Source organism: Thamnophis elegans, chromosome 2 (genome assembly GCF_009769535.1).
Source record: "Thamnophis elegans isolate rThaEle1 chromosome 2, rThaEle1.pri, whole genome shotgun sequence".
NCBI lineage: Eukaryota > Metazoa > Chordata > Lepidosauria > Squamata > Colubridae > Thamnophis > Thamnophis elegans.
This window is the reverse complement of record NC_045542.1, coordinates 95,388,642-95,406,159: the sequence shown is the minus strand read 5'-3', so window position 1 is coordinate 95,406,159 and position 17,518 is coordinate 95,388,642. Positions and strand designations below refer to the sequence as shown.

The 17,518-nt window shown below is 38.1% G+C and overlaps 1 protein-coding gene across 2 annotated transcripts in view; it reads left to right on the top strand.

The window, feature by feature from the left end:
• CLINT1 (clathrin interactor 1) overlaps positions 1-7,860 on the top strand; it is a 64,961-nt gene extending 57,101 nt beyond the window's left edge. For both annotated transcript variants that reach the window (XM_032210119.1, XM_032210118.1), the window contains 3 exons: positions 3,515-3,810; positions 4,666-4,870; positions 6,072-7,860. In XM_032210119.1, the coding sequence (XP_032066010.1) occupies positions 3,515-3,810; positions 4,666-4,870; positions 6,072-6,439 (869 nt within the window). In that variant the 3' untranslated portion in view covers positions 6,440-7,860. The remainder of the gene's footprint in view (positions 1-3,514; positions 3,811-4,665; positions 4,871-6,071) is intronic.
• The last annotated feature ends 9,658 nt before the right edge of the window (positions 7,861-17,518 follow it).

The window sequence follows — 17,518 nt, the reverse complement described above, 5'->3', positions numbered from 1 at the left end:
AAAAGTTGAATGGCATGTTTAGAAAGCCCTCTTGAATAAATGATGTGAACTCTGCTGTGGTCTTTGATGTATAATCTGAAGACATTGACTGGGCAATGGCAATCGATAGACTTTGATATCACTATGTAATCCCATTTTATTCCTACTTATTGGAAGACTAGATGTATATATCCAAGAATCCAGAATTGTCTCAGCAAATGGCTGTGTGATCCAAAAAAAATGCATGTTCGTTGTTGGGCACCATATTTACTATCTTGTTTCATTTTATGACTTGTAGTGTATATTTAATATTTTGTTTTTACTGTGTGAGCTGGCCAGAGTTGATTTGGAGTCAGGCAGCAGAGACTAAGACTAATTAATTAATACTTTTATGTGTAGACATTATTTGGACACTCCCATTCTGTTTGCTATGATAATGGTGCTTATGTAATCTACACAAAAACTTTTTAAAGACCTATAAACCATAGTTCTGTATCTTGTGGTGTTGGAAGATATCCTAAAATAGTTGCATGTCCTAGAAAGAAAGAGAGAATTGCTTATTTTCATTACTTTTTTTTCCCTTTAAGATTCTTGTAAAATAAAAATTATCCAATGGAAGGGAAAAGGCCTGAAATGTCTTATTCCTAATATCAGATCCCAAACTGCTGGGTGAAATAGATTATCTCACCCAGTAGTTTCATATACGCATGAAACAAAAAGCTTTAGTCCAACCACTTTCTCAAAAGCTTTTCTTCAAAAGAGAAGGGAGGTGGGACAGTAGTTATTTAAACCACTGGGTCTGAGGATGGCCTTTTCAATAGTGGGTATACTGTCTCTGTTAAGGCTGGAAATTTCCATGCCCTTTTTAAATTAAAACATGTCACAGGTTAGGAGCTAAGCCCAATTAAAAGTGGTTTTCAAAAAAGACCAAGTTAACTATGATCCCAAGGCAGCTTTCATCCACTTGAAATGAAGCAGGTCTGCACGACTTTTGATTGTCCCTCCCATGTCTGTGGCCCAACCACCCCAAAAATACGATGAATAGATTTCTTGATGTGCTGGAATCCAGAATGTAGACTTTCCCAAGAAAGGCCATGGGATGGATTAAATTAAAGCATGTCCTTTTTTTTTTTCACTCATCACCAAAAGTACATTTTATGAGAAAATAAGATCTGGATTGATCTAAGAACTGTGCCTTTAAATACTTTAACATGCACTGTTCCACCTAAATCTTCACAGTTATTAAAACTGTTGTTTTGGATAGCTGAATCCTGTTATGCAAATATCATAGTATAACTTAATAATATTCCTTTATCACTATTACTGTGATTAATCTGTACTGATCACCATTATGCAAACAGGCAATTATGATTTATCTTTCTCAAACAACAAAGCCCCTCTAGCAATCTTGGTTGATTCATCATCTTTGGTGTAAAGTTCCCCAAAGAATGGCAACAGACACCTATTTCCCCATCTCCTTTGTATGTGTATTTGGAATATGAGCATCTAGTAACTAGGAGAATCAACACATTCAGCAGTTACTTACCCATCAGGAATACTTTAAATGTGCTTACATTTTTAATAGGCAAGACTAATTGAAACACTCCCAATAAAGTCCTTTTTCTAAGGGAGATCAAAGCAAATGTTTCATCATAGCCCCAAGCTAATGAATTTCAACCTGCTACTTGCAGCTTTAAAGTGCATCATTGTGCAGAGAGGTGTGGATCTTTTTTTCCCTCCCCGTCCTTGCTAACTTAAATTTTAATCCACCGTTGGAAGTGAAATTAATTAAAATAAAGGCTTTTATACCCAGGTGCACAGGTAATATTAAGAGTTACTGAAGTGAGATATAAATTATTGCAACAACTTTATAATTAAGCACATTAGATTCTAGATAATCTGCAAGTTTGTCGATCACTAATTCCTTATTATCACTACAGGTTGGATTATTCTGTAGTCAGAAGGGTCTCGTTTCTGTGACCTTATATTTCCCCAGTCTTTCATTGCTCATTTCAAAAAACTCATCCCATAAATTCATGAAAAAAGTCCTGAATTATTCACTTTTAGCCCTGCCTGACGTTAAATATAAAATGTTAGTTGCAAGGTGTAAATCTGTATAATAACCAACATTGCTGTCCATTACCTTCTTTGTTGAAGTATGGGACAAAAATGATTGGTTAATCATTTATTAATCAAAATTTCATTACATTATGTGCGACTAAAAGTTATAATATTCATCAGTGGCTAATGAGTGAAATTTATCATCAAAATCTACTTCACATTTTAAAAAATGAATAGGCTTTGCTTTCATCCATACAGTTTCATCAAAAGATTTGCTTATACAGGTAATACTCCACTTATGACCATTTGTTTAACACTGATTTGAAGTTACAATGGCCATAGAAAAAGTGGCTTATGACCCCTCCTTAAAAATACAATCATTGCATCACCCACATAGTCACGTAATAGCAATTTGGATATTTGGCAAACGAATCCTGTTTGTGAAAGTTGCAACATCTTGCAGCCACGTAATCTTGATTTGCAAGCTTTTCAGCTGGCTTCTTAGAAGCAAAGTCAATTGGGGAAGCTAGATTCACCGAACAAATGTGTGATTCATGTGACCAAGTGATTTGTTTAACAACTGTGGCAAAAACAGCTGTAAAAATCAGGTACAGTCACATGATAACTCACTTAACATCTCTTATTGACCGAGATTCCTAGCCAATTGTGGTCATATGTCTAGGATTATTTGTACATTTATTCAAGTTAAATATGTACTTTTGTAAAATATGGAAATAGATTCCTCTATAATAAGAACAGAGGTAAATAGAGAGCTAGTCAGTATTTTCCGTGGAAAGATTTGAATGTGTGTGAGAGCTTTAAATGCATATTTATCAAAGCACCCGCAGAGTGCTAAATAAATACTATATAATGCTGTCAACCAGCACAACAGAGGTGAGATAAACACCCAGAGGCAGTTGAATTTGAAAGCCATTATTTTATTGGTATCCCACTTAGCTATACTGATTTAATAACTCTTTGTACAGCAAATAATTTATATGTAATCGGATGAGTTTGAACAAATTGCTGTTTTTATTACTTACGACCGTGAGACCATTCTTGTTTATTGTGATTGATTCAAAGCGTCAGCCTAAGTCAGTGCTTCCTGTTTTACCTAAGGCTCCCCATTTTTCAGTACTAACAATTTAAATACTGAACCTCTGACACCTCCTCTATCCATCATGTGCTTGTGTGTTAGATGTTATACTGTCCAGGAATTTGCATCCTACTGATAAACTGTCAATAGGTGTCAGCCTTCCAAGACATACTTTTTGCCATTGGTGAGCAAATGCCTCATTTTCTTGCTACCATTTTCAAGTGGTTAGAATATTCATGAGGGAGACCAGGGCCCAAATGGAGATTCTACCCGCAGATGTTAATCTGGGTGGAAAACTGTCAATTCCCATTTGTATCAGTTCATATAATGGGACCTTTATTTGACTTACAAAAGGTTTCTTTTCTTTTCCCTCTCCAGGTACAATTACAAGTGGGAATGGAGAATTTGGTGACTGGAGTGCCTTCAACCAAGTTGCTCCATGCCCAGCTGCTCCAGCTGGAGAGCTCCTCAGTAGCTCTGCTCAGCCAGCTGCTGAGCTCTTTGGCAGCTCTGGTCAGCAGGGTCTTGGTCAGTCTCCAGCTGCTGCAAATTCTGCTGACGTGTTTGATTTGATGGGTGCCTCCCAAGCCACAATGACCTCTTCTCAAAGCATGAATTTCTCCATGATGGGCTCTAACACTGTCAGCATTAATCTACCTATGTCAAGGTCACAGGTATATAATTGTTCTGCAAGCCAGTAATCACCATTTTCTCTATGTTTGAAATGGTGTTTGAATAATTTAGACAAATACTCAGCTTATTTTATCGGTTCTGAGTGTTTCTAGCCTATTTACTTCGATCGTTATTCTTTGAGATTCATTCAAGTAGGAAAAAAGAGTCATTCTAGAGCAACAGAACATATTGTAGAATTTTTAGCTATAACATTGTAATGGTTCAAAAGAAGTGTCAGTTTCCTGTGTTAAGAGTTTGAAGAGGGAATTGCTCAATTACAAAATATTACTCCTTTAGTTAGGTAAATTTTTATCTAATTTAAAAAGATTTCAAAAAATAATTGGAGGGGTCAAACGTGGATGGGAGAAAAAGAGGATTTTTCTAAGTTTCTGGTATTGGCATAAACTAATGATTTAGTTCCAGAATCTAAAGAGTTGGGAAGAACTTCAGAGTCATGTAAACCAATCACTTGCCCAATGTAGGATTCACCAAATTGTTTCTGACTGATGACTATAAAACTTTGTAGTTTTATCCCACTGGTTCCAGTTCTCCTCTCTGAGCAATAAAGAATAAGTCAAATTCTTCTATGGTGAAAAAAAGTCAATTCCCTTTTAGGATATTATCATATTGCTACTTGGACATCTATTCTACAGGCTAAACATATTCAAGTCTTTTAACTGCTTCTCGTAGAATTTGGTTTCCAGACCCCTTACTACCCTGGTAAGCCTCCCCTAAATTAAATTGTCAGTGTGCTTTGTGATCTCATACTGTGCAAACTTTGTAGGTTATTCCTGTGTCAAATGCTAGACCATTAAAGCAACGAATCTCACAACTCTATTTTTTTTCAATGTTTCCAGCCTTTGCAAAGTGTTAATCCAATGATACAGAAGCCTAATCCGCTATATAATCTGGGCACAGAGATGGTCCCCAAAAATGTAAGCAAAGCTCTGCCTTCAACATGGTCCGATCCCAGTGTAAATATCAGTTTGGACAATTTAGGTCCTGGTATGCAGCCTTCAAAACCCCAGCAACCGTCACTGAACACAATGATTCAGCAACAGAGTAAGCAACCATTTTCTTCGATCTGTTCATGCATGTTTTCTAAAACGGGTCCCTCTGAACGAGTTTGGGTAGGATTAAAATTATCTTCATTTTGAAAATATTTCACATCACTTCAGTTTCAGTGCTTCTAGTCTTTTGTTCTCAATAGAGTTCATGTTACATTTCAAATCAATGTAGGGCTTTGCCAATTCAATAGTAAATTATGATTTTGCACCCGTAAGATACCAAATAAATTTGGTAATAAAGGGAAAAAATTCTGATTCTTTTTGGCTGGCAAACTGCTTCCAGTAAAAATAGATAGTATTGAGATGAATTGAATAAGGGCCTGATGATCTTTTAATAGCGATGCAAAAGGAATTTGGATTGAGGAATGTTGGAAAGGAGAATGAAATGTATTCAGGAACTACCAACTAGAACTAATTGGTCCCACACTCCTATATTCTGTTGTACAATATGAATTAGTAGGACTCAACAGTTAACAGGGTTGGTTGATTTGTGTTGGCTTCAACCTGTCTTTAAATGTTGGAAATGTACATCACGAATGGCATTTCCAAATAACAGAAAGTGATAACTCTTTATTTCTCTGCTTTGGAACTGAAACTTTTGTAATCCACCAGTATGTATTGTGGTTTGCCAGTAGGCAGCAGGCAAGCACAATTGTAAGTAATGAGATGATGTCAGCTTGAAAACTCCCAAAGTATAGTCATATTTAATCTAGTGGTATATCATACCCATTTACTTCTTTTGTCAACCTCTTTTCCCAAACACTTGGGAAATCCCAAATCCATCCGTCCAGGCAACAATTGCTCTTCTTCCTAATTATAATGTCATCCAATCAGAGATAAGGGAAATTCAAGCAGAAAAGGAAATGTGGCGTTTTTCCCCCTCCCAATGAGGTTAGGAATGTGCTATAGGTGTATAGATCACTCAACATCAAAATATGTTGATAGGGATTTTGATAAGGGAATAGAAAGAGAAGCTGAAATTTGGATGCAACAAGTAGAAGTTAATATTATATAATAATATTAGATATTAGAAAGATATGGAGCGATGCTCTAAAGTTTGTGACTTGAATTTTAATTTATTTGAAGCTTTGAATTGAATACATCTCCAGGGAAAAGAGAGAGAAAAGATTTGCCTTAAATAAGTAAGAGAGCAAACATTTAAAATGCTTTATACTTAAAACATATTTTTCTTCCAGATATGCAACAACCTATGAATGTGATGACTCAGAATTTTGCAACTTTGGGCCTCAACTCACCCCCCAGCATGATGCCTCTTCGACCTCCAGCAAACCCATTGATGGGCAGCCCTGTTCCCGTGGGGATGGGAATGCCTACCGCAATGACTAGCACAATGGGCATGGCTTCCATGGGAGGCCCTAACCCTATGATGAACCAGGGCATGATGGGAATGAATGTGAACATGGCAATGCCAACTTCTGGAATGGGTTTGTCGGGTACAATAGGCATGGGCGTTTCTAATATAGCTGTGGCAACCTCTATGACTCCTGGAACTGTGCAACCTAAGCAAGATGCCTTTGCCAATTTTGCCAATTTTAGCAAATAAAGATTATTAACCAATCAGATCGAATGAAGGATTTTAGCTGCACAAATAAAGCTGGGATAAGGGTGGAAAATGCTGATCAAATGCTTTTTTTCCTTCTTTTTATTGCTTATTTTAAAGGAATTCACATATGACTCCAAAGGTGTTTTTTTTTTTAAACTCTAAAACTACTTTTGTTCAAGTTTTGGAATTGAATGTTCTTCCAGTGAATTGACACTGCATTGTCTAGGCCATGTTTTATAATGGGACAATTCAAAGCTTTTCTGGTAGCAGCAACAGTTTTAACTTTGAAACTTATGGGAAGAATGGAATTTGGGGGTAAATACGTGTGAAACTAATTTTATACTTGATTTCTTTTTTTCCCCATTGGAATCTGTTTTATCTTAATTGGATCCATTCCTTTTCCTACCACTGAGTCAAATTTGAAGTCAAAGTATGCTGATCAATTTTTTATAAGAAAATATATATATATATTTTTGTCCAAAATGGCTTACATATGTGATTATGGCTAATTCAAAGAGACCTGGAATGTATATATACTTTTGCTACTCTTCCAGCAACACTGCTGTACTATCCAAATTTTTATTATAGACCTCTTCGAGAAATTTGCTTACGAATAAAGCTGGGGGCAGGGAGAGATGTTCCTGCCAGGTTCTGCTCTATAATATTCAGCAACAGGACTGGTGGAAATATTCTCCAGAACTGCTACATGGTTTCCTTTTGGAGAACTCTTATGTATAATTTGGAATTCTTTTTAAATTGTTTTCTGCAGTTCTGCATCAGCGGCCAGTGGCATATTCCCTAGCATTCTCTGGGGTTATTGTTTACATCACCGATAGACTAAAGGCAGCAATGTTTATTCATTCTTTCTTGCAACTTTACAAAAAAACAACAGGATGACTGTCTTTTAAGTTCATGGTAATCATCTTCAAACATTTTGTCAAGCCAATAGCATTAAATTTTAGATTTTATACAATTGTTGGCTTTGTTTTATGTAAATATGGCCTTAGCAATTGCAGAATCCAATAGAGAGGAGTTAAATATATATAAATAAATATATATATATTATTATTATTATTATTAAAGGAAACCTGTAGCAGTCAGATTTTATGAATCAAATGAAAATAAAAGAAGTGAATGAATGAATGAAAGATTTTTTTCCTTTACCTGTTTAAAAGAAAGCCTCCATTTAGGATCACCCACATATCATGATTTTTGATCTGGCATGCAGAAGTTCAATTTATGTTTGCAAAGTCAGGGCTGCTACTGAAATAAGTACTATATTCTAGGTATTAAAACTTCATTGCTTCCCCCTTCTGTTGGTTACTTTATTTTTTATTGTTCCTATTAAATTGATTAAAATTTATTTCCATTGTACTCATAATGTTCTGTTATGCATAACATTAAAGTGTTCATTAAAAACACTGTTGGGGCTGTTCTTCCTTTCATTCCATTTGATGTTTATGAGAGCAGTTGGGGGGAATAAGGATCATTTGGGTAAAGTAATTTTTATAAATAATTTAAAAATGTTTAATGACTTCTTATCACCCACCTTTTCTATCCGACTCTACTGTTAAAAATTAAAAATGAAGCAGCCAAGATATCTTGACCCACTCCAGCCTTGCTAATGCTCCATCTACAACATTTCTAATTAGGCAGAAATTCATGTACTTCAGCTAAGTGGTAATGAAAAGTGATTCATTTGCTGAATAAGAGATGAGAGTGAGTGTAATTAGCTGACTGTGGTTTTTAATCTTTCAACAATTCAGTGTGTTTAAATTAGTTTCATAAAATAGGAGCTTTCAAGTGTTGTTACATCAAAGTAATCAAGACAAGCTTTACTGGCTGAGCAGGACAGATCTTCAGTTCCAATTTCAAAATCCTTGAACTTTTTTGTGGAAATTGTCTTCATAACTTCAGCTTGAGACAGATGTTAAAGAGCAGAAAAAGAAAGAAAGCATGCAAATAGAACATGAATTGCAAGTGATGGCAGCAGATGGGTTCCATGGAGGAATGGAGAAGTGGTCAAAAAGATTGTTTTAGCCACTAGGACGGCAAAGGACCAAAATTCAGGATTATGGACTATATATACAATAAAAGACCAGGCGGTGTCCCTTCAAACTAGCAAGAAATGTGGAACCAAGCTGGGTTGAACCTGAACTAGATTAATGCTTTGGAGCACATGGTGAAACCTGTCAGATATTTTGCTAGAAGTATTACCGTTTGATTGTATCCTGCTGTATCCTTTCCGTGGACAACTGAGGCACGTAACAATACATTCAGGGCAGGTGGGAAGTATAAAATCAGAACCAAATCTTTCAAGCCTGGTCAACAGGTACCAGACTTGGATATTACTCTGGAATACATTTCTGCAAATATCCAAGAAAGAAATAGAAATACAGAAACTGGGAATGTTCCCCTTTTGTATGATGATGTGAATATTTTTCATGCATGGCAGGATCCAAAATATCCTCTCAGTAGACAGATTTAATTAATTATATTTGACATATCCAGACACGCTGGCAATATACCGTAATGATTCAAGTAATAACAGTCCCCAAACAAGAATTCTAAGAAAAAAGAAACTGGGTAAAATAAACTTTTGGGGGCAAGTGATGGCATGTATTTTGGGGAGCCCTTGTTAGTCACTAAATCTATTTCTAAAGTCCATCTTCCATTCGATGCCAGAAGACCCAGAAGATATGTTCTTTCCCAAGGATGCATTAGATACAATAAGAAACTTGATATATTTCCAACATAGAGCTCTCACCAAAAAGTCCAGGCCATAATGATGCTGACCACTGAAACAATATCATTCTTTTTGGAAAATAGCCTATATTTTGCCATTTCAAACAATAGCTAATGAATAAATAAAAGATTTATTGGTAATATAGTAATGCAACATTCTAACAGAAATGATGTTTAAAAGTACTAAATGAGAATGGGTGGCAGCATCTGTTTTATCTTGATCCATCAACAAAGAACTGCCTAACATTTTCTATGGAAAGAAGGAACAAAAAGCACAGATTTATCAATAAATAGCTTGCATAATGTGAGCAATCATCCTGTGCTTGGCTGACAGTAATAGTAAAACAATGCTTAAACCCTCTTTTTTTCCCCCCTCCCTTTTCAGGATTTAGGTTTCTAGAGATTGCAGGAAATTGAACTGTTTGGCTATGCATTCAGTCTGAAGAACAATAACGATCCTAAATGCTAATTATGAAAGCCGTTTTGAAAGCAGATAATTATATAGCTGGCAGAACCCTCACAAATATTGGCAGGCTTGGGAGTTCTCAACATTTGTATTCTTCCCTAGCAAGGAAAAGATTGGCTAGAACGGAACATGTTGGGTAACAATAGAAATCTGACTGACTCCAGATTGACCGTAATGGGAGGAAAAATAGTATTTTGGAAAGTAACAACAGCAGCAACATTATTTTTTTTAACAGGAGCCTCATATGCTGCATATTTTGTTACATGTTACCTGGTAAATTAGTATTTGTCTATGGCTTGGTTCTGGTTTAGTATTTTAATATATTCTTTGCAAAATGAGATTATTTTTTAAAAAAGTTATAGTCATTTGATCAAAAATATAAATAATGATCCACAATATAAATTTGATCCCCGACAACTCTGGGGAAACGAATGCTTTTCGGGTTTTCTCAGCGTAACAACGATATCCCTGAGTTCTATCAAGGATAGAACATTGACTTGGTAAATGAGTTTTCATACAGGAAAAAAAAAGACAATCACACAAAAATTTTGGTAGGGTAAAGTCAGCTAATTACATGTTTAATACAGAGTACAAGAATCTTTCGTGTAATCTTTGCAGAAACATTGGCCTATATGCATTCTTCATAACCCTTTAGGTCACACAGGTCTTGTGATTCCAGAGGAAACAAAGAACTGCATCAACATCCTACCTATTTGGGGTGGGAATGTGTATTAAAGTCAGGAGAACTTGGGCATTTTCTTGAGATTTGAAGCCATGTCAAGCTAAAATCAGTATCTGATGTTGCATGTGTCAATTAGAAATTTAGTTATGAAAGTGGAACTATTCTAATGTTTGTGGATTTTTACAAGAAGAAAGCCAGGCAATTTATACTAGTATTTCTCAACCATGGCAACTTTTAAGATGTATGGGCTTCAATTCTTCAGCATGCTGGCTCAGGATTTCTGGAAGTTGAAATTGACACATCTTAAAGCAGGAGTGTCAAACTCAAGGTCCAGGGGCCAGATCTGACTCACGAGGTGCTTAGATCTGGCCCACAGGGCCGCCCTAGAAACAGGAAAGGACTTTGGTGCCTCTTCCAGCGAAAACTGAGCTTGGGAGAACCCCGGCTCAGTTTTTGGCTGCAACGTCCTCCTCCTACCCTCTGCCAGTGAAAACAAACCCCAAGCTCCATTTTCAGCTACAATGGCATCCTCCCGCCCTCTGCCAGTGAAAACGGAGCTCCATTTTCTCTGGCAGAGGACAGCAGGAGGCCGTTGCGGCTAAAAACAGAGCTCGAGAGCCCGTTTTCTCTGGCAGAGGGCTCAGGTCACCACCTCAGGTCACCCAACATGAGTGACACCAAGCTGGCAATGCCCACCCTGGCCCCCAAGGTCAAACATCACTGGTGTGGCTCTCAATGAAATTGAATTTGACACCCCTGTCTTAAAGTCATCAAGGCTGAGAAACCCTGATTTACAACATGTTGCTATTATGAAAAAGCAATTTAAACTGCAGATAGGATTGGATTTGAGATCAAGAAAACAGTTGATGTTTCGGACATTCTAGGTCCGGGATGGCAAACCTATGCCACACGTGCCGCAGGTGGCACGTGGAGCCATTTGTCAGGGCATGTGAGGCGTTGCCCTGTCAGCTGGCCAGTGCACATGTGCGCACTGGCCAGCTGAGTTCAGCCTTCCTTTGAGGTCATTTTTTGCCCCCCCCCTGACTCCAGAGGCTTTATAGGAGTCTGAAGAGGGCGAAAAGAGCCTTCCTCCCCACCCCCCGGAGGCCGTCCGGAAGCTTCAGGAGCTTCCCTGAAGCCTCCAGAGAGCAAAAAACCAGCCCTATGGGCAAACCGGAAGTTTGGGAACAGACTTCCAGTTTGCTCATAGGGTCGGTTTAAGCCCTCTGGAGGCTTCAGGGACTTTCAGCTTCAGGGAAACCTCCTGAAGGCCCCAGAGGCTTCCGGGGAGGGGGCTGTTTTCACCCTATAAGGAGCCTGGGGAGGGCAAAAAAAGCATGGAGGGCAAAAAAAGCATGAAAAAATTGGCTAGAGCACCTCTCATGTGCGCATGCGCACTGGGGGGTCACACATTTCATTATGGGTACGGCATGCCTGCGCATGACCCCCCTGCGCTCCCCCCGTATCGCACACGAGCCAAAAAAGGTTTGCCATCGCTGTTCTAGGTCATGACATTGTTGTCTATATAGGAGTTCCTCTTCTATTTCCTTCCTTGGAGATAATCAGAGAATGAAGCTCAACAATTGTACTCGATTATTCATATTGTGGTATTTCTTGTGCTGTTTCCCGCAATTTAAGTAATAGTTATACTCAGTGGTTACATTTCCAGCAAGATACAACAGATTCTGTCATCTAGAACAAGTGCCAAATATGTTCATGCATCTTTAATGGAGCTGGAGCTGTTACCACAATAATGATCAAGTGCAACTACTTTATTTGATAATTTAAAGAGTTCTGACTAGGTAGTATGACATGAAATGCATGGAACGGAATGCTGTGTCTTACTTAAAACCCATTACAAATAAGACTAGGTTGCAACTAAAATTGCTCAGAGCTGATGCTGCTAAGTATAAAAACAGCAAACAGTTTTAGGGAAAGAATTTTTACCTTGCCCAGCAGAAAACAACACTGGCCTAACATTTCATTTCTAATTAATTACAAGTTGTGATCTAGCCATTTGGACATCATTCTTCTTGCCTGAAACTGCCGGACCCCACGTCATCCATTCACGATGGTTTGTAGCAGTGGTGGGATTCAAATAATTTAACAACCGGTTTTCTGCCCTAATGACTATCTGGGTAGGTGGGGCTCATGTGACTGGGTGGGCTTGGCCAACTCAAGGTCACTCAGATCGATGGGCACTTCACCTTAGCTGTTACAATGTAATAAGGGTTAACCGGAGAGGCAGTTTCTGTAAGCAGGTCAATAAAGATTAGGCTAGAAACAACACTAGAATGTTTCCTTCCTGCCTTCCTTAGAGGATTAGCCCTGTAAAGTAGAAAAAAACAAAAGGAGATTTCTTCCAACAATCAGTTCTCTGAACTACTTAGAAAGTTACCAACCGGTTCTCCCGAATAGGTGCGAACTGGCTGAATCCCACCACTGGTTTGTAGTGAAGCATGCAGCCATATACAAGATGCAACTTACTTCCACAAAGAGCTAAGAATTAAACAATAGCCTTAGGCAAATCCCTGGAAAATAATACCTAGGTAAATGATTTTTATGTGGGATGCATTTTCCGAAACAACACTTCTTAAGAAGGAGGTCGTTTGCACCCAATTGCTTGTCAAGCAGCTTCAGCGGCTTCTTTGCAAGATGCGTTTAGTGATTGATTTTTTAGAAGAGTGATTGAAACAATACTGAAGACCTTTTCAACAGAGCCTTAAATAATATTGGTCTAGAAAACCATTTCCATGCTAGAGGCTGCTTCCCTGAACTGCCCCCTTAAGATTTCTGCTCCTCCATCCAGCTAGACTGAACCAAGAAGGACATGCTCTGTTATTCTCAAAAGTGGTGCAAACTCCCTCTGGAAGGATTGGCCTACTGTAAGTTCCTTCAACTTTTTTTTTTAATGAACTTCCTAAGTAGTACAAGTTGCCAGTGGCTTCTTTCTTCTATTGCAAGCTTTGATGGGTAATCTCTTAGAAGACTCCATGCCACCTCTGACCTCAGGCAAGAAATATGCTGTTCAACCATTTCACGGTGCAGAGTTCTACTTGTATATACAATTGTACAAAAAAAAGGCAAACGCTCGGTTGCATTCCATGCAATGTGCTAAACATCTCTTTTAGAAATCCCAAGAGTTTTATGATCCAAATGGTTATTTTAAAAAAGGCAAAAAATTATAGGGTACCATAAGGTTCTAGTTTAGTAATTAACCAGCTCTTTTAACAGACCCTCAATTACTTTGTTCCATCATAAAGTAGTTTGAACAGAGCACACACACACACACACACACACACACACACACAGGCGCGCACACACACACACATATGCATGCATGGAAAGATATACAAACATTTTAAGATAAAGCTACATTCGACATCTGGGAACCTCTGAACAGCTGGCTACCTAATGAATATGCATCTGCTTAAGAGGCTGTAGTCCATTAATAAACCAATAGATATAAAGCAGAAACCATCTTCGTCAGCTTCAAATGAGATTGGATGCAATGTGCTGTGAAGTGTCATTGTCACATTGAATTGGGCTGCCGAGGTTAACAACCAACTCTTTGACGCCCACGCCTTTGTGCTTGCAAACAAAGCTCCATTTCCCCTCCATTGCAAAGCAGGGGAAGTAAAGACGAGATATTTTGTTTTGCTTTTTTACATTTTAAAATTTTCACCTGTGTGATGGATACTGGATTCTTTTCCAGTGAAAATTTCCCCCCCTTGTGTTACTAAAAACTGGTCCTGCAGTTTTTTTTTGGGGGGGGGAGCAGCTAACTTTAGTACTGCAAATCAGTTAAATAACTCTTTGCATTCTGCTGTGCAAATAAATCCATTGCCTGATCTAGAAATCCAGCTTTCAATTTGGAGGACTAATCCCAGGAATAGTATATCTGTAGAGACAACCAAATGCACTTTTATTCTTATTTTCTTCTGAAGTGCATATATACTATTCATTCTCATAGAAGGGTCTCTGGTATCAGCATCTTTTCACTATGCCATGAGCGGTATCTATGGTGGGTGCAAACCTCTCACTTGCTCTGTGTGTATGTAGGTGTGGAGATGCTTCTTTTCATAACTTCAAACCAATAAGGATTCACATAGACTGAGGATGATGCTGTCCATTCAATAGTGACCAGTTCTTGGTGAGTCTATTGGACCAGCTCTCCACATTTTCTGATTTTGTACAGCTTCCTTCAACCGTTTTATGCTTGTGTGGCGTCAGCTTTGACGGTGTCTAGCCACCGGGGTTTCTGGCGGCCTCATTTCTTTTCACCACTGACCATTCCAAGCATAACTGCTTTTTACAGCAAGTTTGATTGCATGACAGTAACATTGAATTTTGTGATTTTGCCTTCCAGCGATATGTCTGGTTTTATATGTTGCGCTACTTGCTTGTTTATCATCTTTGCTGTCCAAGGAATGTGCAGGAACCGTCTGCAACCCCACCGCTTAAATGAGTCGATTTTTATCCTGTCTGGTTGTTTTAATGGTCGAACTTTCACAACCATAGGTAGCTACGAAAACACAATAGTACAGATTAATTCCCAGGCTGATGCTTTTCCATACTCAAGTCATATTTATTATTGCTGTGTGACCTAGTGCGATTTGATGCTTTCTTTCTGGACTGCAGATAGACGGTAATTTACTGCTTTGCTCAATCTGTGATTGTAAGAAAATGAATTCTTGCAGGCATTCGGGTTTCTTTACCATGCCTTCACTGTCAATTCTACTTTGACATTTCCATTCCTCACAGTGGTCATGAGATCGTCTTTTTGATGTTCAGCAGGAGGACAAATTTCTTCACTTCTTTAATCCATTTGATCAGACTTTTCAGACCTTTTTTCAGTTTTGGGGAGTTGACTTGTGTTGCCAGCATATCAAAAAGTATTGACGTTCCTTCCTCCAATCAACTTTTCAGTGCAGCCCCAACCAAACATATTTTCATTTTCTGATGTTTTTCAAATCAGACAGACACTAATCAACTTGCTTCCAGTTTGGTTTTCTGGCTTTACTTACTGGCTACAGTATAAAGGCATATTTTAATAATAAGGTTGCCAAAGATCCAGCCAAGAAAATTAAAAAAAACATTTTAGAACTGTGTTGCATCAAGGCCACTCTCTAACACTTGCCAGCTTACTCTCCAAACTGAGTTCTTAGAGCAGATTGAACTAAAGGTGTAGAAAAATCACTCCTAAAGGATTTGAATCCCACCTCCCATATTCTCTAGAGCAGTGGTCTCCAACCTTGGCAACTTTAAGACCTGTGGACTTCAATTCCCAGAGTTCCTCAGCCAGCAAAGCAGTGGTCTCCAACCTTGGCAACTTTAAGACTTGTGGACTTCAACTCTGGGAGTTGAAGTCCACTGTGAAGTAACCATCCTCTGCTACCAAATGTGATGTTCCCGTGGGTCGTCCATGAGGCCAATGTTGAGAAAAGACAGGACACGAACTTTCTCGAGATGGAGCGACCCAGATTGGGGGTCTGAGAGCCCCTTTTATTGAGATAGGACAAAGGCAGGAGGAGCAATAGCATGTGAGTAAAAACAGCCTGTAAAAGTACAATTTCTAATCTACTGCTCAGGGAAGTTCTGTCTATATATGGTCAAATCCTGGACGTCATTGGTAGGGCACATCTCAGAATGTTATGTTATGCATTATCAGGATGTTATGGCTTTCTAGGAGTTTGTTTTCTCCTGTGTGATTCAGCGTGACTCTGCAGGCCCTAGTATGACCTAGGCCATGGAGGACACACACCTACACAAGGAACTATATTACAACAGTCCACAAGTCTTAAAGTTGCCAAGGTTGGAGACCACTGCTCTAGACTAGTCTGTTTTTCTTCAGGACCATCCTATTCATATTGGAACAGTCTACTGGATAATCCAAGATCCTTCCTCTTCTGGAAGATTTCTTTTTAGAAACTATTGGTCAGTTTCCAAAACACCCATCTGGCAATTAAGAGCTGAAAATAGTAGCAAATTCTAGCAAAATTTTAAATGGTGATTTGAGGTGGAGTAGGAGACAAGGAAAAAAATCTGGAGCAATATAGCTTATTGATGAAAGGAACTCACATCAGCAATAGGGGACAAGACAGAACTTCGACAATGCAAATTATTTTCTCTTTCTGGAGTGAAATTGTTTATATTAAATTTACAATGTTTCTCTTCTTTTTCATCATTGATGAAATATTGGGGCTTGAGAGTTTTTTTGGGGTGTGTGCGTTTGTTTATACACATGCAAGTGAGAAAGTCAACCAAAGAAGGATGGAATTGATTAATTATCAATTAATTATCTTGAGTTTCATTTTTTCCTTTAGTTTAGTTTAGATGGGACAATCAATATAACATTGCAGCTCATACTGTTCTAATTTTTGTCTCCAGGAAACGAATGGAAAAGATCAAAAGAAGTCTTTTAATTGAGCACTTACATGAGATAACTCTTCTGTGCTTTCCCAGGGCTTAAATAGAGCCTTTTTATGATATGCTAACTCATTGATCCACAAAAGAGAAAAATGTATGCCTACTTTGTATCAACTTAGCCAAAGAATGGTCCAACACCCATCTCATAACTAAAATAATCTAGTTACTGGCTACTTTCAGGCCTCCCCTTTATCAAAAACTCCAGATCAATTTTCCATAACCTGGTGACCTGTGGATGTGGATGTGTGTGTGTGAAGACTTACATGAATGCAACAATGGGAACTACCCAACCTCTTTAACCAGAACTTTTCCAATTCTGCACCCATTACACATACGGCCACTCAAGTGGGTAATATCCTGAATGCAGAAGTGGAAATTCAGTTTCTTGATTTCTCCACTATAATTGGTTTATTAATGACAGCATCTTAATGATCTGTTTAAAATAAATAAACCATTCTCACCATTTCAAAGGTTTTTTGTGAGGCTCAGCTGATATTAAAATAGCACCAACCTTATGTGCTTTTTCAGCAAGTGACCTAATTAGTTAATAAAGTAATTGAATATTAAAAAGGATGTTGCAAGTGATTAAAATTTAAGAGCCTTCAGAACATTATTAAAGCTATAAATCATACATCACTGTTTTAATTTGCATAGCTATGGAATTACTAATGGTCCCACGTGAATATGGTACTTGGCAATTAGTCTTTTATACAAAATGTTGGCAATGCCAGGATAGTTTACCAAAATTGTCTCTTCT